The sequence below is a fragment of the Coregonus lavaretus genome (genome assembly GCF_964263955.1).
Source record: "Coregonus lavaretus genome assembly, chromosome: 33".
Taxonomy (NCBI): Eukaryota; Metazoa; Chordata; class Actinopteri; order Salmoniformes; family Salmonidae; genus Coregonus; species Coregonus lavaretus.
In genome coordinates this window covers 12,783,899-12,810,395 of record NC_140020.1, presented here as the reverse complement: position 1 = coordinate 12,810,395, position 26,497 = coordinate 12,783,899, and the positions used below count along the sequence as shown (strand labels likewise).

General features: G+C 43.5%; 1 protein-coding gene across 1 annotated transcript; it reads left to right on the top strand.

The window, feature by feature from the left end:
* LOC311108181 (DBH-like monooxygenase protein 1 homolog) lies at positions 1–26,497 on the top strand. The gene is made up of 12 exons (XM_084150799.1): positions 1–445; positions 2,290–2,436; positions 2,632–2,799; positions 3,013–3,096; positions 5,704–5,883; positions 6,028–6,130; positions 6,310–6,476; positions 6,717–6,908; positions 7,566–7,625; positions 12,895–13,037; positions 22,625–22,793; positions 24,672–26,497. Exons 1-12 carry the CDS (start codon positions 173–175, stop codon positions 24,825–24,827), a joined length of 1,842 nt encoding a protein of 613 aa, XP_084006925.1. The 5' UTR covers positions 1–172; the 3' UTR covers positions 24,828–26,497.

Below are 26,497 nucleotides of genomic sequence, written 5' to 3'. Positions count from 1 at the left end.
TCAACGGTTCTAGTGAGAGGATGAGAGAAGCGCTGTTTCCTCGCAGATGGGTGTGCGTGCTTGGTCGCCCTCGTACAACTTGCAAATCAAACACTTCTAAAGAAACGTCATTTGTATCTAAACTACATTCAATGATATTTTTGTTTGTAGTTGTTTATTGTCAACGTTCACAATGTTACCCGCGAAATATAGTAGAGTACTAGTTTTCTTCACAACGTTTTGGTTTTACGCAACTTTGGCACACGGGAGTGGATTTAATCATTCAACTATCTTGGACCCTCATGGGAAGTATCATCTGAAGTGGAGGTTTGACCGGATAACTATTACTTTTGAAATAGAAGTGGAAACTAGAGGATATATAGGATTTGGTCTATCTCCCAACGGTGCCATGGCGTCGTCGGATATTGTAATTGGTGGAGTCACGGATGGGACACCGTATCTACAGGTATGTTACTCACCTGGGTTTTACAGAATGAAAGTGTCGCAAACTATGCCTTGCTTTTTATTACATGAGAGGTGGGCTACTTTCACTGCTATTTTAACATTGCATACATAGTTCAATTGTGCAGCTATATGAAAATAATGATTTATATTACATTTATGTTTAACTATTTTCACAGGGCACTTGGGGATATTTTGGTTGTTTACCTGATTTCTTACTACATGGCTCTGGACCTAAAAGTATATGAAATAGTCATTGAGGGTCTCCAAATTGAACTTGTAGTTATTGGTCAGGTGTAACAAGCTAATGGCCCACTGCCTTATGGTAAACTGTTGTGATGCACAGCCAGCTACTCATGGCTTGACTCCAACAGGGTAAAGGTTCTGGATATTGCTACACATATCACAGTCCTATACTGCACTGCCTAAAGCCATAGCCACCTGTGTGCACAACAAACCCCCAGGTAAGGCCTGACCACAGGAGTATATTGCTGGATGGCCCTAAAAATCAGAGGAAGGCCCTAAAAATTATCAAAGACTCCAGCCACCCTAATCATTGACTGTTCTCTCTGCTACCGCATGGCAAGCGGTACCGGAGCGCCAAATCTAGGTCCAAAAGGCTTCTTAACAGCTTCTACCCCCAAGCCATAAGACTCCTGAACAGTTAATCATGGCTACCCGGACTATTTGCATTGTTATTTTATTTTACTGCTGCTCTTTAATTATTTGCTATTTTTTACTTATCTATTTTTTACTTAACACTTTTTTTTTTACTGCATTGTTGGTTAATGGCTTGTAAGTAAGCATTTCACTGTAATGTCTACACCTGTTGTATTCGGCGCATGTGGCAAATAAGATTTGATTTGATTTGACATCACAGGAAGCTCACTGTGCCTCTGGGATCTGGCAATGATGCCACACAATCTAACACAGTCCCTCTCATTGTGTTACCAGAGGGTCAGGGTCTATGAGGAGACAGCAGCTGTAGTTTTGTGCCAATGTTGTTGTTTGTTGTTATGTATTTACAAGCAATGCTTGGGAGTGATAAGGAGAAAGACATAACAGCCAGACACTTGCCAACAACAAAGCCCTGTTTATACCTGGTGCTAACATGTGTCCTGTTTCCTGATCTTGTCTACATTCTGATTGTGCCCACATTTTCAGAAATGTGTCTACACATGGTATTAAGATGTGTCAGTTATCCGTCCACTGTGTCTGCATTGTGACCAGATTTCCTGGTCCATCCCTGTATGGAAATAATTTCACAGCTATTCTTTCAAAATATGTTTTATTTATTTGAAGACATATTGATGGCATAAGTCAATGGGCCACCTTGTCAATTATTTTAGAGGGTGGGATAGTGCCGATTAAATGGTTTCACTGTCCACAATGCGTGCCTGACTACCTCCGGAGGTGGTCAGGAAGATCTGATCAGAATCAGATCACAATGTGTCTTTTAATCGTCTACTCCTGTCTAAAAATGTGGCTACAATCAGTGTGGAGAAGATCAGGACAAAGGAAGCATGTCATTACCAGGTATAAACGGGGCTCAAGACAGTTGATTAACCATTTGACATGACAAATGAAGCATAGTCCTGTGGTAATAGTCCTTTAGCTAGTCGTCATCCTAGCTAAAGTAATAATACAGTAATAGATCAGTAATTAAGCAAAGTAATGCAATTGTCTACCGTGCTCTTTCAATTGTGTCATTGGAAAACTGGTTTTCCCAAGGTTTAGTGATTTACATCTATGTATGTATATTTACATTGAAGGGCTCTCTTGTCCCTCGTTCAGGACAGTGTTATTGCAGACAGGACAGTTGTGTTTTATCCGGCATCCTTTCAACAGGATTACTTTGCAGACGCCAACAGAAAAGTGCACAGAGATGTGCAGCAGAACTACAGGCTGCAGTATGGCAGGGAGAACAGCACACACACTGTCCTGGCTTTCAGCAGGGACCTCCTGACCTGTGACACAAGTGACAAGGACATCACGGTACGTGGGTGGTGGAAATGTTTTATCTATGGGAAATGTGGAGGTTGATGTTTGCATGTTTGAATGTGTGCGTATGTACGGGGTTAAGTGGGTGGGCTTTTTAGTTTAAATGTCAGTTCATGCCCGAGGTGTCATAGTACTTCTTACTTAAATTAATTTATAGATAATAGATGTGTATGTGTATTGTCTGCCCAGGAAAGCACAGTGAGAGTGATATGGGCCTACCACAGTGAGGATGTGGAACCGTCAGGACCGATGTACCATGGAGTGAACAGAGGGAGGAAGAGTATGCGGCTACTCAACCCAGGAATTAAAGCTAATATTCCCTCTGGGATTGACTTTTTCAACTTGCAAAACATAAACGTAAGTGTGGTAGCTGGAGAAGAAAAACGTTACTTCTCTCACCCACTATCCATCTCTTAAACAAACTTGATACCACTTCTAGCTTTTATTACTTCAGAGGACCTTTTGTACTCTGAGACTGTATTTGCACTGTGTGAGATTTATGATCAGTCCAATTTTATGGAGAGTAAATACAGTATCAGTCTCTCTGTCTGTTTGTTTCTCTCAAGATAGGTGCCAGTGCCATTCAAGGACACTACCTACTGGTGTCAGATATTTAAGATCCAGGAGGTTCAGAAGAAACACCATATCATTAGAGTAAGTACATACTTGGAATTCATTGAGCTATATTAACAACACAGCAGAAAAAGTATTGCAAATCGACAACAGGCTTTCCATTGAGGAAGGAGTAGCCTATAGTTCAGTCATCATGCAGTCACCTTGTTTACCTTTCTTTAAAGGCATCTCACCTGGATCATTTCGGAGTTTTTATTTGTCTGCCTGCCTACCTTTTTCATTGCTGTTGTCTGAAGTGTGTTCCTCTTTCGTTGCTGTTGTCTGAAGTGTGTACCCCCTGTGGGGACATTTCTCCCACTTCTGAGGCACACCTGCCGCTTGTTTGCAGCTCCAAATTGCTACTGTGTATTAAATGAGCCATTATATAAATGATATATCCCAAACATAATTGAACTAGTATTAAACCAAAAGGCTTTAAAACACACTTGATTAAAGGAGGTAGCACGTACAATTTAGAATCAAAAGAATGGTACGATGACACATTTCTTATCCATTTCTTATTCTAATCCTTAGTGGGATTTTTCATAAAGACCAAGTGTGCTTTTGAAACTAGATTGTTATGTTTTACTAAAGGGCCTTAGTTATATTAACATGGTATGGACTAGTAGTACTATATTGTGTCGTGTTATCATTTGTCGTATCACTTACAGTAGGACTTTTCTGCCAAGTAGAAAACATGAGAGTTGCTTTTGAAGTTGCCATGGCTATGACCTCTTTGACTTTAGAATCCTTGAGCTCAAAACAAAGAGTCTTCCATCATTAAGTGAACCTGCCAGAAATATATAAATATAGCTACCTCCCTCTTCTCTTACTCCCCCTCCAGCACACAGCTTACTCTACTGTACATGCATCTGGCTCTTCTCTTCTGTTCTGCACTCTGAGGATGACAATTAGATCATAGAATGAGAAACACCAGCACCATTCTATCAGAAAAATATGCTCCACTGTCCATATCCAATTTGTCGGAGGAGCTGTGTAAGGGTCTCAGAAAAGGTCTTGAAAATTCTACCCTTATTAAAAAAAGGTCTGGAAAATCCTACCCTTATTAACATCTGATTCCACTATACATAACACAAACTGTTGTGAGATAGCCCAGATATTGTTGTGAACTCTTATTTTGGAGAGAGCTCTTTGCATGACGAAATAATGTAAGATGCTAAAAGTGTTGCCATTATAGAATTAGTAGAGTAAAACGGAAATCATTTCAGTATCCAAATGCTACGTGGGAGTCGGACTGTTGTGATTAAATGTTATTTTTCCATCCCAGATGTTTTCATGTGCGTGTGCATGATGTGTGAGTCAGTGAGTGAGAGGCAGTATGTAAGACATCTGTTATTATGTGTGATATGAATGGGACTGTCTCCTCCAATTCATCTGTGGTCTATAAAGAAACACTACTAAAGTTTTTTGGGGGTTTTAAGGCATTTATACAAAAGTTTAAAAGGCCCATCTATTTTTCCCTGTGCACGTTATAACAATTATCCTATCTTGACACTGCAAAAAGCCCCCATTCCCATGATATTTTCTCAGTCACGGTTTCTGTCCTTACCCTCCGCTCCACCTGCTTCGTCCCTCTGGGGGATTTGGTCTTTCACCACCTCACTCCACCCTCTATTATCTTGGGCACCGCAACCTCACCTCCTGTTTAGATGACTCTATGACTTTCAAGACTTCCTGAAAACTGTCTACATGACATGCTTAATTTAGTTTGATAGATGTATTCTATTCAATAAAGTTCTTTATTCAGAGAATGCGGCCTATAAAGTGTTCTATACAGTGTACCAAATCATCTAACAAGAAAGGCGCTATCCTTCCTCTCTCATAGCACAATCTCAACCTCAAACTTAGACTACCATGGCTGCTTCCACCATAAATAAATACATTTGAGAAAAAGTAGGAAGAATGTCTAAATATTAATACGGTTGTCGTGGGCCAAGCTGTGGTCTTGTGTCCTGCTGATTTGAAAGGAGGCCTCACAGTATGATGTCATGGTTTGCCCAGCAGGCAGCAAGCTGCTTTTCTCAGAATCTCAGTCCAAACTAGAGGCCCCAAGGCCCATTGAGGAAAAACTTAATTATTTATATTTATTTTTCACTACTTCCATCCTGAGGTGAACAGGGCTAACCCAATCCTGTTTATCCCCTCTTGTGTGTATCCTACGGTTGAGAGCAATAGAATTGAGGTCTTGTAGCCTTTCCTGCAGTCAATGACCAAATCGCCCTCTAGTGGCCTCATGGGTGGAATGTTATGAATATTTTTCATTATTTCCTAATTAATAAACTTTTTACGCCAAAAATCCGGTGTTTCAATGTCAAACGGTTTTGTTATATTTCAGTCTTCTGTGATGTATATAAAGTGTAATATTGGGATGCAAACTCAAAATTGAATACATTTCAACTTTATATCTGACATGGTACAGGTGTCTTCATTTTTTAAAGCCCATAACCATGTGTGTATACTTTTGTTTCAATGTAGAGTTGTTTAAGACTACCAAGAAACACTCTATGTGACCCTGATTTAGCCCACTGCAGTAAAAGTTAAGGCAAGTGTAGGCAATTCAAAAGAAGCCAACAGTGGTTAGAATACACTAACATTTACTACTTCCTTCTCTCTTCTTTTTGTTTACAGATTGAACCTTTGATTCAAAGGGGCCATGAAAACCTGGTTCATCACATTTTGTTGTATCAATGTGATAGCAGCTTGAATGAGAGTGAGCTCGAGGCTGGCCATGAATGTTACCATCCAAATATGCCTGACTCCTTTCTCACCTGTGAGACGATAGTCTTCGCCTGGGCCATTGGTGGTGAGGTGGGCAATTGTTTTCAATTTGTAGTCATTTTTTATTCAGTGTTGTAAAACTTTTAGTTAGCCACATGTATTTCCATGTATCAGAGTGATCATGTAAGCTTCCTTATCGACATGTTCAGGATGCCTCTCAATCTACCCTTACAGGGGTTCACCTATCCACCCCATGTTGGACTGTCCATTGGCACATCAATAGACCCTGTCTATGTCCTGATGGAGGTCCACTATGACAACCCAGCCTTTCAACAAGGTATAGTACACCCACAAGGACACGTCATGTTGCATTACAAACAATGAATGTGACTTGTCTGCCTTGACTCTATTGTAATTTGCCCTTTTCACCCATTCACACCAAAGTGATATCTACAGCACTTTACAGTTCAACAGTCAGTTACCCTGTTCATTATAATGTTACTGTTTCATTGTCAGGAGTGGTGGACAGCTCTGGCCTGCGTCTGTTCTACACCCCTGAGCTGCGTCAGTATGATGCAGGAGTGATTGAGACAGGTGTGTGGGTGAGTCTGTACCACATGCTGCCTCCAGGCATGCAGGAGTACGTCTCAGAGGGACACTGTACCCGCGAGTGTTTGCAGGAGGTAAGACAGACAGCTATGACGGAGCCTTTCAAACTGGTGCGATGCCAGACATTCCCATTTCACTAGGGAACAACAGGAGTCAAACATCCACTGTTAAATTACTGTTATGCTATACCACCAACAGTGACAAGCCTCCATTTTAGTCTTGCTACGTGCCCAAAACAGTGATCATCCAAAAGCAATTAAACTAAAAAGCACTTTCTGCATCTCTGAGATAATATCTATTTGCTCCTCTGTCAGTCCCTAGGCCAGGAGATGCCCAGCGGAGTGAGGGTGTTTGCTGTTCTGATGCATGCCCACCTAGCTGGCCGTGCCATCAGAACCAGACACTTCCGGGAACAGAAGGAGCTGCAGCCCCTCTCACATGACGAGGAGTTTGACTTCAACTTCCAGGAGTTCCAGCTGCTGAAGGATGAGAGGCTGCTGTTACCTGTTGGTACTCTGATATACTGTTTAGCTGACATGTTAAAGGTAGACTCAGCGATATGACGTAGGTGCACAAAGTAAACAGCATAGTGGGTCAATTTCCGCAACAACTAAGAGCGTTGAAGAGCAAGGCTAAACTCCTCCACTGTTTTCGTCCCGTACCTACCACGCTCTAACAACGTGAAGCGAACCCATGCACATGCGCAGAAACTGTGTGTGACCGTGTGAGAGAGAAGTCTTGCATCTCGCTCACCGCAATATCTGCTCGTGGCAATGTCATTTCGCTGAGTCTACCTTTTAAGTAGTGTAGGAAATATGGGAATATAAATCTACTGCTTGAGCTTGCCATGCAGGTCGAAGCATGTTCCCCTCTCCCTGTGATGAACGGTAATGATTGATGATTGCATGACTTTGATCCACCTACATAGATACAGGACATAAGTAGGGCTTCATCTTTTGGCTTTGCTCACTAACGGCTGTTGCCTCGTACCTTTGACCGCAGCACAACCATGCTAAAACCACAGGAAATCACGCCTCCTTGTACTGGATATTACTGCTTTAGTGTTATCTTAATGATGTACTTTAATGAAAACGCCATTCTGTTTGACGTGGGGTTCTAAATTCACAACCACAGAAGTGCCTTGATTTCAAATTTCTTTTCAGGGTGACAATTTGATCACAGAATGCAAGTACACCACAAAAGACAGACAAAACATGACCTGGGTAAGAATGCACTACTCACAATCCACATGGATAAATTAATACTTATTTTGCCTGCTTTCTCTATTATTTTCTTCTTTTTGCTTCTATGGGGCCTTTGAAACTGAGCTGTCAGCCCTGACATGGTGAATCCAGCTCATCCTTAAGATGTGGCTTCTTCCTAATGATCTGTTTTATGTGAGTTTACAGAGATCACCTAATTTTTCCATGTGTTCTATTGTTCCTCAGGCTGAGCCTACTTGAGTCTATTTGAGCTCATGTTTCTCATCTGTCTGCGTGTTTCTGTGATTTGATGATTTGGTTGATTTGATGATTTGGTTGATTGCAGTATGGGACAATAGTCGTCATGTTCATAACAACATTACACAACCCTTGAGGGTAGAGCTATGGGGTTATTGCTTTGACTTCAGATGTACCATAAGATGGACACAAAGCCCATGTTGTTTTTTAACCATTCTTACCTTTGAAGAAAAATTACACAGAAGGATATCATCATTCTTATTACACAATTACGAATGAATAGATTAGTATACTTAAATGGAAGGGAATTTAGTGTTATGTACTTACCGGTAATAGGATTGAGTTGTGTTTCGCCTGCATGAACCTCTTGGTTGATACTTTCAGATTTTCTCTATTTTGCATATTTTTGATACTGAATGCTATCAGATCTTCAACCAAAACCTAATATTAGATAAAGGGAACCTTTTACCTTTCCCCTGTGTGAAAAGGTAATTGCCCCCTTACACTCAATAACTGGTTGTGCCACCTTTAGCTGCAATGACTACAACCAAATGCTTCCTGTAGTTGTTGATCAGTCTGGAAGAATTTTGGCCCACCTTCGCATGCAGAACTGCTTTAACTCAGTGACATTTGTGGGTTTTCAAGCATGAACTGCTCTTTTCAAGTCCTGCCACAACATCTCAATTGGGATTAGTTCTGGACTTTGATTTGTTACTTTTTAACCATTTTCATGTAGACTTGATTGTGTGTTTTGGATCATTGTCTTGCTGCATGACCCAGCTGCGCTTCAGCTTCAGCTCACAGACGGATGGCCTAACATTCTCCTGTAGAATTCATGATTCCTTCTATTATGATAAGTTGGCCCGGTTCCTGAGACAGCAAAGCATCCCCAAACCATCACACTACCACCATGCTTGACCATTGGTATGAGGTTCTTACTGTGGAATGCAGTGTTTGGTTTTTGCCAGACATAATGGAACCCATCTCGTCCAAAAAGCACCTGGAAGCATCTGGATGATCATCAAGACTCTTGGAAGAATGTTCTATGGACAGATGAATCAAAAATATAACCAAACACTACATTCCACAGTAAGAACCTTATACCAACAGTCAAGCATGGTGGTGGTAGTGTGATGGTTTGGGGATGCTTTGCTGACTGAACGACTTGCCTTAATGTGGTCCTCTGTAGCTCAGCTGGTAGAGCACGGCGCTTGTAACGCCAAGGTAGTGGGTTCGATCCCCGGGACCACCCACACACAAAAATGTATGCACGCATGACTGTAAGTCGCTTTGGATAAAAGCGTCTGCTAAATGGCATATTATTATTATTATTATTAATAGAAGGAACCATGAATTCTGCTCTGTATCAGAGAATTCTACAGGAGAATGTCAGGCCATCTGTCTGTGAGCTGAAGCTAAAGCGCAGCTGGATCATGCAGCAAGACAAGGATCCACAACACACAATAAAGTCTACATGAAAATGTCTAAAAAGCAACAAATGTGATGTTTTGTAATGGCCTAGACAAAGTCCAGACCTAATCCCAATTGAGATGTTGTGGCAGGACTTGAAATGAACAGTTCATGCTTGAAAACCCACAAATGTCGCTGAGTTAAAACAGTTCTACATGGAAGAGTGGGCCAAAATTCCTCCTCAGCGACGTGAGAGACTGATCAACAACTACAGGAAGCGTTTGGTTTGGAGTCATTGTAGCTAAAGGTGGCACAACCAGTTATTGAGTGTAAGGGGGCAATTCCTTTTTCACATAGGGGCATTGGGTGTTGCATAACTTTGTTTATTAAATAAATGAAATAAGTATGTAATTGTTGTGTTATTTGTTCACTCAGGTTCCCTTTATCTAATATTAGGTTTTGGTTGAAGATCTGATAACATTCAGTATCAAAAATATGCAAAAGTAGAGAAAATTAGAAAGGGGGCAAATACTTTTTCACAGCACTGTATGTGTTAAAGGCTGTCTGTCTTGGCTGAACAATCTGTCTGCAAATACAGCCCCAGGCCCACAGATGGGATCTTGGTTATATAGTTGTTTGCAGCTACTGGCACCGTTTCTTACAGAGACATCAAACGAACAAATGACTGATGACTACAGTCGTAGAACGGAGCTCCTTTTCTTCTAGAGTTACTCTCTACTATTCAGGAGTAAACATGCCAACCAATTATTATTCTGGAACAATATAAGACAGAATTTTTATCCATTGTTATGATTCTGTGAATTCATGCCATTTATTTTCCCCCAAAATACACATTCCCCAAAATGCCATTACAACTTTGTCACCACAAGGCACTGTTATTGTGTCAGCTTTGTGTTAGACATAATACAGTGGGGGAAAAAGTATTTAGTCAGCCACCAATTGTGCAAGTTCTCCCACTTAAAAAGATGAGAGAGGCCTGTAATTTTCATCATAGGTACACGTCAACTATGACAGACAAAATGAGAAAAGAAAATCCAGAAAATCACATTGTAGGATTTTTTATGAATTCATTTGCAAATTATGGTGGAAAATAAGTATTTGGTCACCTACAAACAAGCAAGATTTCTGGCTCTCACAGACCTGTAACTTCTTCTTTAAGAGGCTCCTCTGTCCTCCACTCGTTACCTGTATTAATGGCACCTGTTTGAACTTGTTATCAGTATAAAAGACACCTGTCCACAACCTCAAACAGTCACACTCCAAACTCTACTATGGCCAAGACCAAAGAGCTGTCAAAGGACACCAGAAACAGAATTGTAGACCTGCACCAGGCTGGGAAGACTGAATCTGCAATAGGTATGCAGCTTGGTTTGAAGAAATCAACTGTGGGAGCAATTATTAGGAAATGGAAGACATACAAGACCACTGATAATCTCCCTCGATCTGGGGCTCCACGCAAGATCTCACCCCGTGGGGTCAAAATGATCACAAGAACGGTGAGCAAAAATCCCAGAACCACACGGGGGGACCTAGTGAATGACCTGCAGAGAGCTGGGACCAAAGTAACAAAGCCTACCATCAGTAACACACTACGCCGCCAGGGACTCAAATCCTGCAGTGCCAGACGTGTCCCCCTGCTTAAGCCAGTACATGTCCAAGCCCGTCTGAAGTTTGCTAGAGTGCATTTGGATGATCCAGAAGAGGATTGGGAGAATGTCATATGGTCAGATGAAACCAAAATAGAACTTTTTGGTAAAAACTCAACTCGTCGTGTTTGGAGGACAAAGAATGCTGAGTTGCATCCAAAGAACACCATACCTACTGTGAAGCATGGGGGTGGAAACATCATGCTTTGGGGCTGTTTTTCTGCAAAGGGACCAGGACGACTGATCTGTGTAAAGGAAAGAATGAATGGGGCCATGTATCGTGAGATTTTGAGTGAAAACCTCCTTCCATCAGCAAGGGCATTGAAGATGAAACGTGGCTGGGTCTTTCAGCATGACAATGATCCCAGACACACCGCCCGGGCAACGAAGGAGTGGCTTCGTAAGAAGCATTTCAAGGTCCTGGAGTGGCCTAGCCAGTCTCCAGATCTCAACCCCATAGAACATCTTTGGAGGGAGTTGAAAGTCTGTGTTGCCCAGCGACAGCCCCAAAACATCACTGCTCTAGAGGAGATCTGCATGGAGGAATGGGCCAAAATACCAGCAACAGTGTGTGAAAACCTTGTGAAGACTTACAGAAAATGTTTGACCTGTGTCATTGCCAACAAAGGGTATATAACAAAGTACTGAGAAACTTTTGTTATTGACCAAATACTTATTTTCCACCATAATTTGCAAATAAATTCATTAAAAATCCTACAATGTGATTTTCTGGATTTTTTTTCCTCATTTTGTCTGTCATAGTTGACGTGTACCTATGATGAAAATTACAAACCTCTCTCATCTTTTTAAGTGGGAGAACTTGCACAATTGGTGGCTGACTAAATACTTTTTTCCCCCACTGTACAGCCTGAAGTGGTACTTAATCTATATCAGTCACATGTTTTCAGAAACAGATTTTCATGATTTCTTCGTGGTTTGCAAGGACTAGCTGGAGCCAAATCTTAGTGTTTGTTTAAGTTGATGATTGTTACACAGATATCCATGTATTTACAGATTTGTTTTGTTGTGGGGCTAAATAGAATAAAATAGAAGTGTAATTTGATAACAGTAAAGAATAGTAAAGGCCGTGCTGCAGACTACACGTTCTGCGTAGGACCCCTGCGGCCCCTAATTTTGTAAATGCTATTGTAAACAACATTTTGGGAACTGAGTCAAGGTCTCAACTTATTGTTGAGCGATAGCATACTATAATACACAATGTGCAATTTTGAAATTTGGTTGTGCATCAGCAGCTTTTCTCTTGTTATGTCAGTCACTGACAGTCACTCAATTAACCCATGTCAGCTAACATTTTATAAGACTGCTCGGTAAGTTAGTCTAGCCAGCTATCTAAACCTTCATTGCTGAATTAGGAAGGGCAAGTGCCCAGGGGCCCTGACCTCCAGGGGGCCCCTGACCTCCAGGGGGCCCACATTGATTTTGTTAGTCATCCAGATATTGTATGAACATGGCATAAGTCAAGGCAAAATGTGTACAATTGCAGATAATTAGCTTTAAAACTGCAACATTTTCACTCCACCGCCAAGAGGGAGGCCACTAAAATGTTTTGCCCAACCAAATCTCACAAAAGGCTAGAGGAGGCTCTGAGTATATGTAACCTTTAATTTAGCTGTTGTATTGGTGTTTAGTATACTGAATATGGAAAGGGGGATACCTAGTCAGTTGCACAACTGAATGCATTGAACCGAAATGTGTCTTCCGCATTTAACCCAACCCCTCTGAATCAGAGAGGTGCGGGGGGCTGCCTTAATCGACATCATCAGCGCCCAGGAAACAGTTGTTGTTGGGGGTTATCTGCCTTGCACAAAGTGCAGAACGGCAGAATGTTCTACCTTGCCGGGTTCGGGGATTCGAACCAGTGACCTTTCGGTTACTGGCCCAACGCTCTTAACCACTTGATTTCTAGATTTTTTCCCCTCTGGTTGTTCCCTCAGGGTGGTTTGACCACCAGGGATGAGATGTGTCTGTCCTACCTGCTCTACTATCCCAGAGTGAACCTGGCCAGGTGTGAGAGCCTCCCTGAGATCACCGGGCAGCTTAAGTTCATCGGAGTCAAAGAGATCCAGGTGCCTGTCACGTAAGTATGAGGCTCTGTACTGCAACTACAATACCCATATACTGTAGCAGTTCAAGTTGGAACCTGTAACACCAATTGGGGAAGATAATTTTTAGGTGAAGAGTTTTCTCTGCCTGGAGCACCTTACAAAGGTCATACACTATGCATTCTCAGGGATAAGTTATGTTCCAAATTAGTTACTGCATGTTATAGAGAGAGAGAGTACATACATGCATTCCCCCAGGCCTGGGAGAGAGAATAGGGGAAGGACTGGAAGAGGTTTATGGGACAAAGAAATTGCACTTCATAGGAAGGAAGAAAGGACAGAGGAATATGGGTTATAGTCCCAAAGAGCCTGTAATCAAACTAGCCCAGTGGGGTCAACAAGTGGAGCACATAATAATAATAATAATATGCCATTTAGCAGACGCTTTTATCCAAAGCGACTTACAGTCATGCGTGCATACATTTTTTTTGTGTATGGGTGGTCCCGGGGATCGAACCCACTACCTTGGCGTTACAAGCGCCGTGCTCTACCAGCTGAGCTACAGAGGACCACAGAGGACCACATCTGAAGTTGATCACAGTGTTACTCTTTTTCCTGTTTTAGATGGTTCTGTTTTGTTTTACCTGTTAGCATGCTGGAATTTGACAGCAAGATATACAAAGCAATAGTTTATTGTTTTCCTTACTATGTTTTTGCTCTTGCATTCTATTCCTTTTGTTCAAAATAACATATTGTTCATCCATTTAAATTAGACAATGCACAATATTTGTCTCTGTCGCTAGATTTCTATCCAATTGGCGACAGCTTTTCATGGGAATATTCTAAAATCTGAATTAAGAAACATTTTCCCTCCAGGTGGTGTTTCCACCAAACTGACTTGTTGTAGAGAAATATATGTGCATGATGACATAGTGCACACAAAATGTAAATTTTCGCTTAAATTTTCATTATCGAATAAAAATCTAAAGTTCAACCGATAGTTTTGTCACAAAAAACTGTTGCGTTAAATAGCAAATGTGCCTACTCTGGTTCGTTCTAGCCAACAGCTCACATATACAGTGCGGGTAGGCTAGTCTACATGATGAGATTATTATGGATAAACGAGACTATTTGTATTTGTCAAACGGCAGTCAAGAATCGATCATCATGTCACCAGAATAAGACCCTCGGTATTTATTGGAATAGAGCATCAAGCTCATAGCGTGCACTTTCAACACCCTGTGAAGTTCATCTTAATTGACTTAATATGTAGCCTAATAAACTGCGTGGTTTCCCGAGTCGTAGTTGGAGGACCACACACCATATCATCGTATAAAAATCTTTGATATCCTCGCGTGACTCCAAGTTTGCTATGATATGATGGTTATTATATCAGTATTTGCGCGTGAAGGCGTTTCCACCGACATTTCTCACATAATACATTTTACCGACACAAAAAGATCCCACCATGTCAAATAAACATACAGTACCAGTCAAAAGTTTGGACACACCTACTCATTCCAGGGGTTTTCTTTATTTTTACTATTTTCTACATTGTAGAATAATAGTGAAGACATCAAAACTATGAAATAACACATATGGAATCATGTAGTAACCAAAAAAGTGTTAAACAAATCAAAATATATTTCATATTTGAGATTGTTCAAAGTAGCCACCCTTTGCCTTGATGACAGCTTTGCACACTCTTGGCATTCTGGTTTGGGATGAGTTGGACCGCAGAGTGAAGGAAAAGCAGCCAACAAGTGCTCGGCATATGTGCGAACTCCTTCAAGACAGTTGGAAAGCATTCCAGGTGACTACCTCATGAAGCTGGTTGAGAGAATGCCAAGAGTGTGCAAAGCTGTCATCAAGGCAAAGGGTGGCTACTTTGAAGAATCTAAAATATAAAATATATTTTTATTTGTTTAACACTTTTTTGGTTACTGCATGATTCCATATGTGTTATTTCATAGTTTTGATGTCTTCACTATTATTCTAAAATGTAGAAAATAGTCAAAATAAAGAAAATCCCTTGAATGAGTAGGTGTGTCCAAACTTTTGACTGGTACTGTATTATCTGTAGGTATTTATAAAATTGTACCGAAACTTCCTGTTACATCACATCTGTTTTTTTTATACTGTATGACTTTACTCGCATGAAAACTGTGGATGGAAGCGTGGTTAGTGAAACAAATATTTTTGCCATTAAGTTTTTCCATCTTTGCTTTATGCAAATAAAATGGCATCAAAAGCAGATGTGAAATCCTGAAACATAACATTCTACATTCTACTTCATGTAATCATAAGAGTACGTAGATGTCCGTTGATTGTCAGTATGTCAGTAAATAAAATAGACATAGTGCAAACTGTTTCTTAATTGATGCTACTGTATGTATTGTAATGTGTCCATGGTGTTTCCTGTTCATATGCCGCTGAGTGGTAGGTTGTGTAAGGGAGAACTTAGACCTGAGAATAATTTTTAAAAGCCTGGAAATGAGAGTCTATTTGATGGGTTGGGCTGCAGGAGTGCATTTACTCTTCCTGCTATTACAGCAGGGCTCAACTACTTTTGTTCCCATTTAGAGGAAGAGGAAGTTTGAATAGGTCAGGCTGGCTGCTCTAAACAGATTAGGTTACACAGCTCTTTCTTCCCTCCAAGAAAGGCTATGTGCTCTCCAAGAAGCCTTGTCCATGAAGACGAACACCAACCTTCTGTAAACAAAAACAGGCCTTAGCAGGAAACAGCAGTCCCACTTTCCCTAACGTCTTCCCCATGGAAATGCTTTGGGAATAATTTAGTTAGCAGCTGCTCTTTTTCCTTCTGACCATAAGTTGTAAACATTTTGAATAATGTACAGTGCATTCAGAAAGTATTCAGATCCCTTCACTTTTTCCACATTTTGTTATGCTACAGCCTTATTCTAAAATGGATTAAGTTATTTTTTTCCTCATCAATCTACACACAATACCCCATAATGACAAAGCAAAAACAGGTTTTGATAGATTTTTGCATATTTATACAAAATACAAAACTGAAATATCACATTTACATAAGTATTCAAACCCTTTACTCAGTACTTTGTTGAAGCACCTTGTCACGATCGTCGTAGGGAATAGACCAAGGCGCAGCGTGATGAACGAACATGTTTAAACTTTATTATCTTTAGTGATAATAGACAACAATAAACAAAACAAGAAACGACTCGTGAAGTCCACAGTAACAAGGACCAACACGGAACAAGAACCCACAAACACAAAGGGAAAACAGACAGTTTAAATATGGCTCCCAATCAGAGACAACCAACGACAGCTGACACTCGTTGCCTCTGATTGGGAGTCACTCTGGCCAAAATAGAAATAAACACAACAGAAAGAACACACCCTGGCTCAACATATAGAGTCCCAGAGCCAGGGTGTGACAGTACCCCCCCCTAAAGGCGCGGACTGCGACCGCGCCTCAACTTGAACAAAACAGGGGAGGGCTGGGTGGGCATTCCTCCTCGGCGGCGGTTCTGGCTCTGGCCTTGCCCACCACCCTCCAATAAACCCCCCATAGCGCCCCTGGTCCAGTCTGGCCCCGCTGGCTGGAGCTGAACTGGACGCAGCAGGAGCGGTTAGCTTCAGCTCCGTAGTGGAGCAGTTGACCGGTACCTTACCAGGCACCGGTGACCCAGGCACGGGTTGTGCTGGACTGACGACGCGCACCCCTGGCTTGGTGCGTGGAGGAGGAACGGGCCTTACCAGGCTGACGACGCGCACCCCTGGCTTGGTGCGTGGAGGAGGAACGGGCCTTACCAGGCTGACGACTCGCACCCCTGGCTTAGTGCGAGTAGCAGGAACAGGCCGGGCCGGGCTGGCGACGCGCACCCCTGGCTTGGTGCGTGGAGCCGGAACGGGCCGGACCGGGCTGACGATGCGCACCCCTGGCCTGGTGCGTGGAGTAGGAACAGGCCGGACCGGGCTGACGACTCGCACCCCTGGCTTGGTGCGTGGAGTAGGGACAGGCCGGACCGGGCTGGCGACGCACACCGTAGGCTTGGTGCGTGGAGTAGGGACAGGCCGGACCGGGCTGGCGACGCACACCGTAGGCTTGGTGCGAGGAGCAGGGACAGGCCGGACTGGGCTGGCGACGCACACCGTAGGCTTGGTGCGAGGAGCAGGGACAGGCCGGACTGGGCTGGCGACGCACACCGTAGGCTTGGTGCGTGGAGGAGGAACGGGCCTTACCAGGCTGACGATGCGCACCCCTGGCTTGGTGCGTGGAGGAGGAACGGGCCTTACCAGGCTGACGACTCGCACCCCTGGCTTAGTGCGAGTAGCAGGAACAGGCCGGGCCAGGCTGGCGACGCGCACCCCTGGCTTGGTGCGTGGAGCCGGAACGGGCCGGACCGGGCTGACGATGCGCACCCCTGGCCTGGTGCGTGGAGTAGGAACAGGCCGGACCGGGCTGACGACTCGCACCCCTGGCTTGGTGCGTGGAGTAGGGACAGGCCGGACCGGGCTGGCGACGCACACCGTAGGCTTGGTGCGTGGAGTAGGGACAGGCCGGACCGGGCTGGCGACGCACACCGTAGGCTTGGTGCGAGGAGCAGGGACAGGCCGAACCGGGCTGGCGACGCACACCGTAGGCTTGGTGCGTGGAGCAGGGACAGGCCGAACCGGGCTGTGGAGACGGATAGGAGACCTGGAGTGAAGAGCGGCCACAACCCGTCCTGGCTGAATGCCTACCCTCACACACTCTGTGTGAGGCATCCGCACAGGACGTACAGGGCTGTGTACCCGTACTGGCATAACAGCACGTGACACTGGAGCAGGATATCCGGGACCGCGGAGAGGCATTGGAGACCACGAGCGTTGAGCCGGCACACTCCGTCCTGGCTGCATACCCCCCTTCGCACGACACGTGCGGGGTGCTCGCACAGGACGTACAGGACTATGCCGGACCACTCGTGGCACAGTACGCCGCTCCGCATACCGCGGAACCTGCCCCGTCCCATGCTGCCATGCCTGAGTACGGGAAGTTGGTTCCGCTCTCCATCCAGGCTCCGCCAACCTGCCTTCTGGCCCCCCTAACCCGGTGGCCTCCTCTCCAAATCGCCCTGTGGCAGCCTCCTGCTGCCCAGCCGCCCATGCCGTGTGCCCCCCCCTAAAAAATTTTTGGGGTTGCCTCTCGTCCGTCCGACGATGACACTGCTGACGCCGCTGCTCCTCTCTCGCCAAGGCCTTAATCCTAGCCCATGGTCCCTTGCCCCCGAGCATGTCCTCCCAGGACCACGATTTGCCCACCTGGGCCATCGCCAACCTCTCCATCTCCTTTCCCGGCGCTTCCTCCCATGTCCAGTCTGCCTGCTCCTGGACACGCTGCCTGGTCCTTTTATGGTGGGTTCTTCTGTCACGATCGTCGTAGGGAATAGACCAAGGCGCAGCGTGATGAACGAACATGTTTAAACTTTATTATCTTTAGTGATAATAGACAACAATAAACAAAACAAGAAACGACTCGTGAAGTCCACGGTAACAATGACCAACACGGAACAAGAACCCACAAACACAAAGGGAAAACAGACAGTTTAAATATGGCTCCCAATCAGAGACAACCAACGACAGCTGACACTCGTTGCCTCTGATTGGGAGTCACTCTGGCCAACATAGAAATAAACACAACAGAAAGAACACACCCTGGCTCAACATATAGAGTCCCAGAGCCAGGGTGTGACACACCTTTGGCAGCGATTACAGCTTTGAGTCTTCTTGGGTATGATGCTACAAGCTTGGCACATCTGTATTTGGAGAATTTCTCCCATTCTTCTCTGCATATCCTCTCAAGCTCTGTCAGGTTTGATGGGGAGTGTCGCTGCACAGCTATTTTCAGATCTCCAGAGATGTTAGATCAGATTCAAGTCCTGGCTCTGGCTGGGCCACTCAAGGACATTCAGAGACTTGTCCCGAAGCCACTCCTGCATTGTCTTGGCTGTGTGCTTCGGATCGTTGTCCTGTTGGAAGGTGAACCTTCGCCCCAGTCTACGGTCCTTAGCACTCTGGAGCAGGTTTTCATCAAGGATCTCTCTGTACTTTGCTCCTTTCATCTTTCCCTCGATCCTGACTAGTCTTCCAGTCTCTGCCGCTGAAAAACATCCCCACAGTATGATGCTGCCACCACCAAATGAAATCAAATCACATTTTATTGGTCACATACACATATTTAGCAGATGTTATTGCGGATGTAGCAAAATGCTTGTGTTCCTACAGTGAGGGAAAAAAGTATTTGATCCCCTGCTGATTTTGTACGTTTGCCCACTGACAAAGAAATAATCAGTCTATAATTTTAATGGTAGATTTATTTGAACAATGAGAGACAGAATAACAACAACAAAATCCAGAAAAACGCATTTAAAAAATGTTATAAATTGATTTGCATTTTAATGAGGGAAATAAGTATTTGACCCCTCTGCAAAACATGACTTAGTACTTGGTGGCAAAACCCTTGTTGGCAATCACAGAGGTCAGACGTTTCTTGTAGTTGGCCACCAGGTTTGCACACATCTCAGGAGGGATTTTGTCCCACTCCTCTTTGCAGATCTTCTCCAAGTCATTAAGGTTTAGAGGCTGACGTTTGACAACTCGAACCTTCAGCTCCCTCCACAGATTTTCTATGGGAATAAGGTCTGGAGACTGGGTAGGCCACTCCAGGACCTTAATGTGCTTCTTCTTGAGCCACTCCTTTGTTGCCTTGGCCATGTGTTTTGGGTCATTGTCATGCTGGAATACCCATCCACGACCCATTTTCAATGCCCTGGCTGAGGGAAGGACGTTCTCACCCAAGATTTGACGGTACATGGCCCCGTCCATCGTCCCTTTGATGCGGTGAAGTTGTCCTGTCCCCTTAGCAGAAAAACACCCCCAAAGCATAATGTTTCCACCTCCATGTTTGCCGGTGGGGATGGTGTTCTTGGGGTCATAGGCAGCATTCCTCCTCCTCCAAACACGCCGAGTTGAGTTGATGCCAAAGAGCTCGATTTTGGTCTCATCTGACCACAACACTTTCACCCAGTTCTCCTCTGAATCATTCAGATGTTCATTGGCAAACTTCAGACGGCCCTGTATATGTGCTTTCTTGAGCAGGGGGACCTTGCGGGCATTGCAGGATTTCAGTCCTTCACGGCGTAGTGTGTTACCAATTGTTTTCTTGGTGACTATGGTCCCAGCTGCCTTGAGATCATTGACAAGATCCTCCTGTGTAGTTCTGGGCTGATTCCTCACCGTTCTCATGATCATTGCAACTCCACGAGGTGAGATCTCGCATGGAGCCCCAGGCCGAGGGAGATTGACAGTTCTTTTGTGTTTCTTCCATTTGCGAATAATCGCACCAACTGTTGTCACCTTCTCACCAAGCTGCTTGGCGATGGTCTTGTAGCCCATTCCAGCCTTGTGTAGGTCTACAATCTTGTCCCTAACATCCTTGGAGAGCTCTTTGGTCTTGGCCATGGTGGAGAGTTTGGAATCTGATTGATTGATTGTTTCTGTGGACAGGTGTCTTTTATACAGGTAACAAGCTGAGATTTGGAGCACTCCCTTTAAGAGTGTGCTCCTAATCTCAGCTCGTTACCTGTATAAAAGACATCTGGGGGCCAGAAATCTTTCTGAGAGGGGGTCAAATACTTATTTCCCTCATTAAAATGCTAATCAATTTATAACATTTTTGACATGCATTTTTCTGGATTCTTTTGTTGTTATTCTGTCTCTCACTGTTCAAATAAACCTACTATTAAAATTATAGACTGATCATTTCTTTGTCAGTGGGCAAACGTACAAAATCAGCAGGGGATCAAATACTTTTTTCCCCTCACTGTAGCTCCAACAGTGCAGTAGTATTTAACAATTCACAACAATACACACAAATCTAAAAGTAAAAGAATGGAATTGAAATATATATAAATATTAGATTGAGCAATGTCGGAGTGGCATTGACTAAAATACAGTAGAATAGAATACAGTATATACATATGAGATGAGTAAAGCAGTATGTAAACATTATTAAAGTGACTAGTGTTCCATTATTAAAGTGGCCAGTGATTCCAAGTCTATGTATATAGGGCAGCAACCTCTAAGGTGCAGGGTTGTGTAACCGGGTGGACGCCGGCTAGTGATGGCTATTTAACAGTCTGATGGCCTTGAGATAGTCCCAGCTTTGATGCACCATGCTTCACCGTAGGGATGATGTTGGCCAGGTGACGAGCAGTGCCTGGTTTCCTCCAGATGTGACGTTTGGCATTCAGGCCAAAGAGTTAAATCTTGGTTTCATCAGACCAGAGAATCTTGTTTCTCATGGTCTGAGAGTCCTTTAGGTGCCTTTTGGCAAACTTGTGCCTTTTACTGAGGAGTGGCTTCTGTCTGGCCACTCTACCATAAAGGCCTGATTGGTGGAGTGCTGCAGAGATGGTTGTCCTTCTGGAATGTTCTCCCATCTCCACAGAGGAACTCTGGAGCTCTGTCAGACTGACCATCGGGTTCTTGATCACCTCCCTGACCAAGGCCTTTCTCCCCTGATTGCTCAGTTTGGTCAGGCGGCTAGCTCTAGGTGGAATACATTTTAGTCATTTAGCAGACGCTCTTATCCAGAGCGACTTACAGTTAGTGAGTGCATACATTCTTTATTTATTTTTCATACTGGCCCCCCTTGGGAATCGAACCCACAACCCTGGCATTGCAAACACCATGCTCTACCAACTGAGCTACATCCCTGCCGGCCATTCCCTCCCCTACCCTGGGCCAATTATGCGCCGCCCCATGGATCTCCCGATCGCGGCCGGCTACGATAGAGCCTGGATTCGAACCAGGATCTCTAGTGGCACAGCTAGCACTGCGATGCAGTGCCTTAGACCCCTGCGCCACTCGGGATCAGTCTAGTCTTGGTTCTTCCATTTAAGAATGATGGAGGCCACTGTGTTCTTGGGGATGCTGCAGACATTCTTTGGTACCCTTCCCCAGATCTGTGCCTCGACACAATCCTGTCTCGGAGCTCTACGAACAATTCCTTCAACCTCATGGCTTGGTTTTTGCTCTGACATGCATTGTCAACTGTGGGACCATATATAGACAGGTGTGTTTCTTTCCAAATCATGTCCAATCAATTGAATTTACCACAGGTGGACTCCAATCAAGTTGTAGAAACATCTCAAGGATGAACAATGGAAACAGGATGCACCTGAGCTCAATTTCAAGTCTCATAGCAAAGGGTCTGAATACTTATGTAAATAAGGTATTTCTGTTTTAGCTTTGTCATTATGGGGTATTGTGTGTAAATTGATGAGGACAATTTTTTATTTAATCAATTTTAGAATAAGGCTGTAATGTAACAAAATGTGGAAAACGTGAAGGGGTCTGAATACTTTCCGAATGCACTGTACATGTATACAGCGACTGATATATTGTGCATCAGCAGATGTATGGTAAAGATTCTACCTTTACATTCTATGTTTTACATTCTACCTTTTACATTCTATGTTTTACATTCTACCTTTTACATTCTATCTTTTACATTCTACCTTTTACATTTTTCCTTTTACATTCTACCTTTTACTTACCTACCTTTCACTTACTGTACATTCTTCTTCTGTCAAAGGACCTGGCCTTTCATGATCAAGAGCCCAAAGAAGTACAGCAATCTCTCCTTCACAGAGGCCATGGACAAGTACAGGTGGTCGAAGAACAGAGGGAGGTCCTTCAACGAGATGGTTCTACAGCTGCCCATGAACGTGCGTTGCTCCAAGTGGGGGCAGGATGAGTGGTCGGTGAGTGTTCAGTCAGGGCTGGGGCTGGGGATCAGGATGCTGGGGCTGGGGCTGATGTAGTGCTTTCAATTAGTCACTGATGGAGGTGTGTCAACCACAGGGAACCAATGAAACGGAGTCCTTTCACTCTTCTGGGATGTTGATTTATATAAATGTTGATCAGTTCTTTGTTTAAAATCGACTGTATAATACATGATTGAATGTGCTTTAAATAGTCATCTTCCTCACTGTATTAAATAGTTATACAGTGGGGAAAAAAAGTATTTAGTCAGCCACAAATTGTGCAAGTTCTCCCACTTAAAAAGATGAGAGAGGCCTGTAATTTTTATCATAGGTACACGTCAACTATGACAGACAAATTGAGAATTTTTTCCCCCAGAAAATCACATTGTAGGATTTTTTATGAATTTATTTGCAAATTATGGTGGAAAATATTTGGTCACTTACAAACAAGCAAGATTTCTGGCTCTCACAGACCTGTAACTTCTTATTTAAGAGGCTCCTCTGTCCTCCACTCGTTACCTGTATTAATGGCACCTGTTTGAACTTGTTATCAGTATAAAAGACACCTGTCCACAACCTCAAACAGTCACACTCCAAACTCCACTATGGCCAAGACCAAAGAGCTGTCAAAGGACACCAGAAACAAAATTGTAGACCTGCACCAGGCTGGGAAGACTGAATCTGCAATAGGTAAGCAGCTTGGTTTGAAGAAATCAACTGTGGGAGCAATTATTAGGAAATGGAAGACATACAAGACCACTGATAATCTCCCTCAATCTGGGGCTCCACGCAAGATCTCACCCCGTGGGGTCAAAATGATCACAAGAACGGTGAGCAAAAATCCCAGAACCACACGGGGGGACCTAGTGAATGACCTGCAGAGAGCTGGGACCAAAGTAACAAAGCCTACCATCAGTAACACACTACCCCGCCAGGGACTTAAATCCTGCAGTGCCAGACGTGTCCCCCTGCTTAAGCCAGTACATGTCCAGGCCCGTCTGAAGTTTGCTAGAGTGCATTTGGATGATCCAGAAGAGGATTGGGAGAATGTCATATGGTCAGATGAAACCAAAATAGAACTTATTGGTAAAAACTCAACTCGTCGTGTTTGGAGGACAAAGAATGCTGAGTTGCATCCAAAGAACACCATACCTACTGTGAAGCATGGGGGTGGAAACATCATGCTTTGGGGCTGTTTTTCTGCAAAGGGACCAGGACGACTGATCCGTGTAAAGGAAAGAATGAATGGGGCCATGTATCGTGAGATTTTGAGTGAAAACCTCCTTCCATCAGCAAGGGCATTGAAGATGAAACGTGGCTGGGTCTTTCAGCATGACAATGATCCCAAACACACCGCCCGGGCAACGAAGGAGTGGCTTCGTAAGAAGCATTTCAAGGTCCTGGAGTGGCCTAGCCAGTCTCTAGATCTCAACCCCATAGAAAATCTTTGGAGGGAGTTGAAAGTCCGTGTTGCCCAGCGACAGCCCCAAAACATCACTGCTCTAGAGGAGATCTGCATGGAGGAATGGGCCAAAATACCAGCAACAGTGTGTGAAAACCTTGTGAAGACTTACAGGAAACGTTTGACCTGTGTCATTGCCAACAAAGGGTATATAACAAAGTATTGAGAAACGTTTGTTATTGACCAAATACTTATTTTCCACCATAATTTGCAAATAAATTCATAAAAAATCCTACAATGTGATTTTCTGGATTTCTTTTCCTCATTTTGTCTGTCATAGTTGACATGTACCTATGATGAAAATTACAGGCCTCTCTCATCTTTTTAAGTGGGAGAACTTGCACAATTGGTGGCTGACTAAATACTTTTTTTCCCCACTGTACATATTTCCATCTCTTTCATTTCCCCTCTAGATTCAAGGGACGATAGTGTCACCACCAGAGGTGAAGTCTGAAGTCAAGCCTCCCTCCATGGTGTGCCATTCTGCCTCAGAGCCACACAGTGGAATGGTTCTACTCTTTACTATGTGCCTCACATATTCTATAGTCCAGACCTGTTTCAGCCTTTAGCCCATAGCTATGCCACTGTGTGAATCACACCACTCACTCTCCCACACTGGCTGTGGAAGAAGTTGTTTGACGGAAGAAGACAAGACATTCCTAGAATCTCTCCACCCCATCCATTCATTATGTGTTATTGGGATGTTTATTGAATGCAAATTCAGTCCTTGAACAGCAACAATAGAAGCTGGTTCTAGGATGACTTCTCTGACTCAAAAAATACCACCTACAAAAACGATATTTACATTTTTAGTCATTTAGCAGACGCTCTTATCCAGAGCGACTTACAGTTAGTGAGTGCATACATTTTCATACTGGCCCCCCGTGGGAAACGAACCCACAACCCTGGCGTTGCAAGTGCCATGCTCTACCAACTGAGCTATAGGTTATCGGAGTGTGAATTATTATATGGAATCTTCCATGTTGGATTTTTTTTACTAATTCCAGGGTTCTTCTTTATTTTTACTATTTTCTACATTGTAGAATGATAGTGAAGACATCAAAACTATGAAATAACACATATGGAATCATGTAGTAACCAAAAAAGTGTTAAACAAATCAATATTTTATATTTTATATTCTTCAAAGTAGCCACCCTTTGCCGTGATGACAGCTTTGCACACTCTTGGCATTCTCTCAACCAGCTTCATGAGGTAGTCACCTGGAATGCATTTCAATTAACAGGTGTGCCTTGTTAAAATGTATTTTGTGGAATTTCTTTCCTTAATGCGTTTGAGCCAATCAGTTGTGTTGTGACAATGTAGGGATGGTATACAGAAGATAGCCCTATTTGGTAAAAGACCAAGTCCATATTATGGCAAGAACAGTTCAAATAAGCAAAGAGAAACGACAGTCCATTATTTCTTTAAGACATGAATGTCAGTCAATACGGAACATTTCAAGAACTTTAAAAGTTTCTTTAACTGCAGTTTAAAAAACCATCAAGAGCTATGATGAAACTGGCTCTCATGAGGACCGCCACAGGAAAGGAAGACCCAGAGTTTCCTCTGCTGCAAAGGATAAGTTCATTAGAGTTACCAGCCTCAGAAATTGCAGCCCAAACAAAGTTCAAGTAACAGACACATCTCAACATCAACTGTTCAGAGGAGACTGCGTGTGTGGGTCCCACCGTGAAACATGGAGGAGGAGGTGTGATGGTGTGGGGGTGCTTTGCTGGTGACACTGTCAGTGATTTATTTAGAATTCAAGGCACACTTAACCAGCATGGCTACCACAGCATTCTGCAGCGATACGCCATCCCATCTGGTTTGCGTGGGACTATAATTTGTTTTTCAACAGGACAATGACCCAAAACACACCTCCAGGGTGTGTATGGGAAAAGCAGCCAACAAGTGCTCAGCATATGTGGGAACTCCTTCAAGACTGTTGGAAAGGTATTCCTCAGAATTCCAAGTGTGTGCAAAGCTGTCATCAAGGCAAATGGTGGCTACTTTGAAGAATATAAAATATATTTTGATTTGTTTAACACTTTTTTGGTTAGTACATGATTCCATATGTGTTATTTCACAGTTTTGATGTCTTCACTATTATTCTGCAATGTAGAAAATAGTACAAATATAGAAAAACCCTTGAATGAGTAGGTGTGTCCAAACCTTTGACTGGTACTGCATATAAACCACACTTTTATGCCCAAAAGTTAATAAATGTTTAAGATTTGT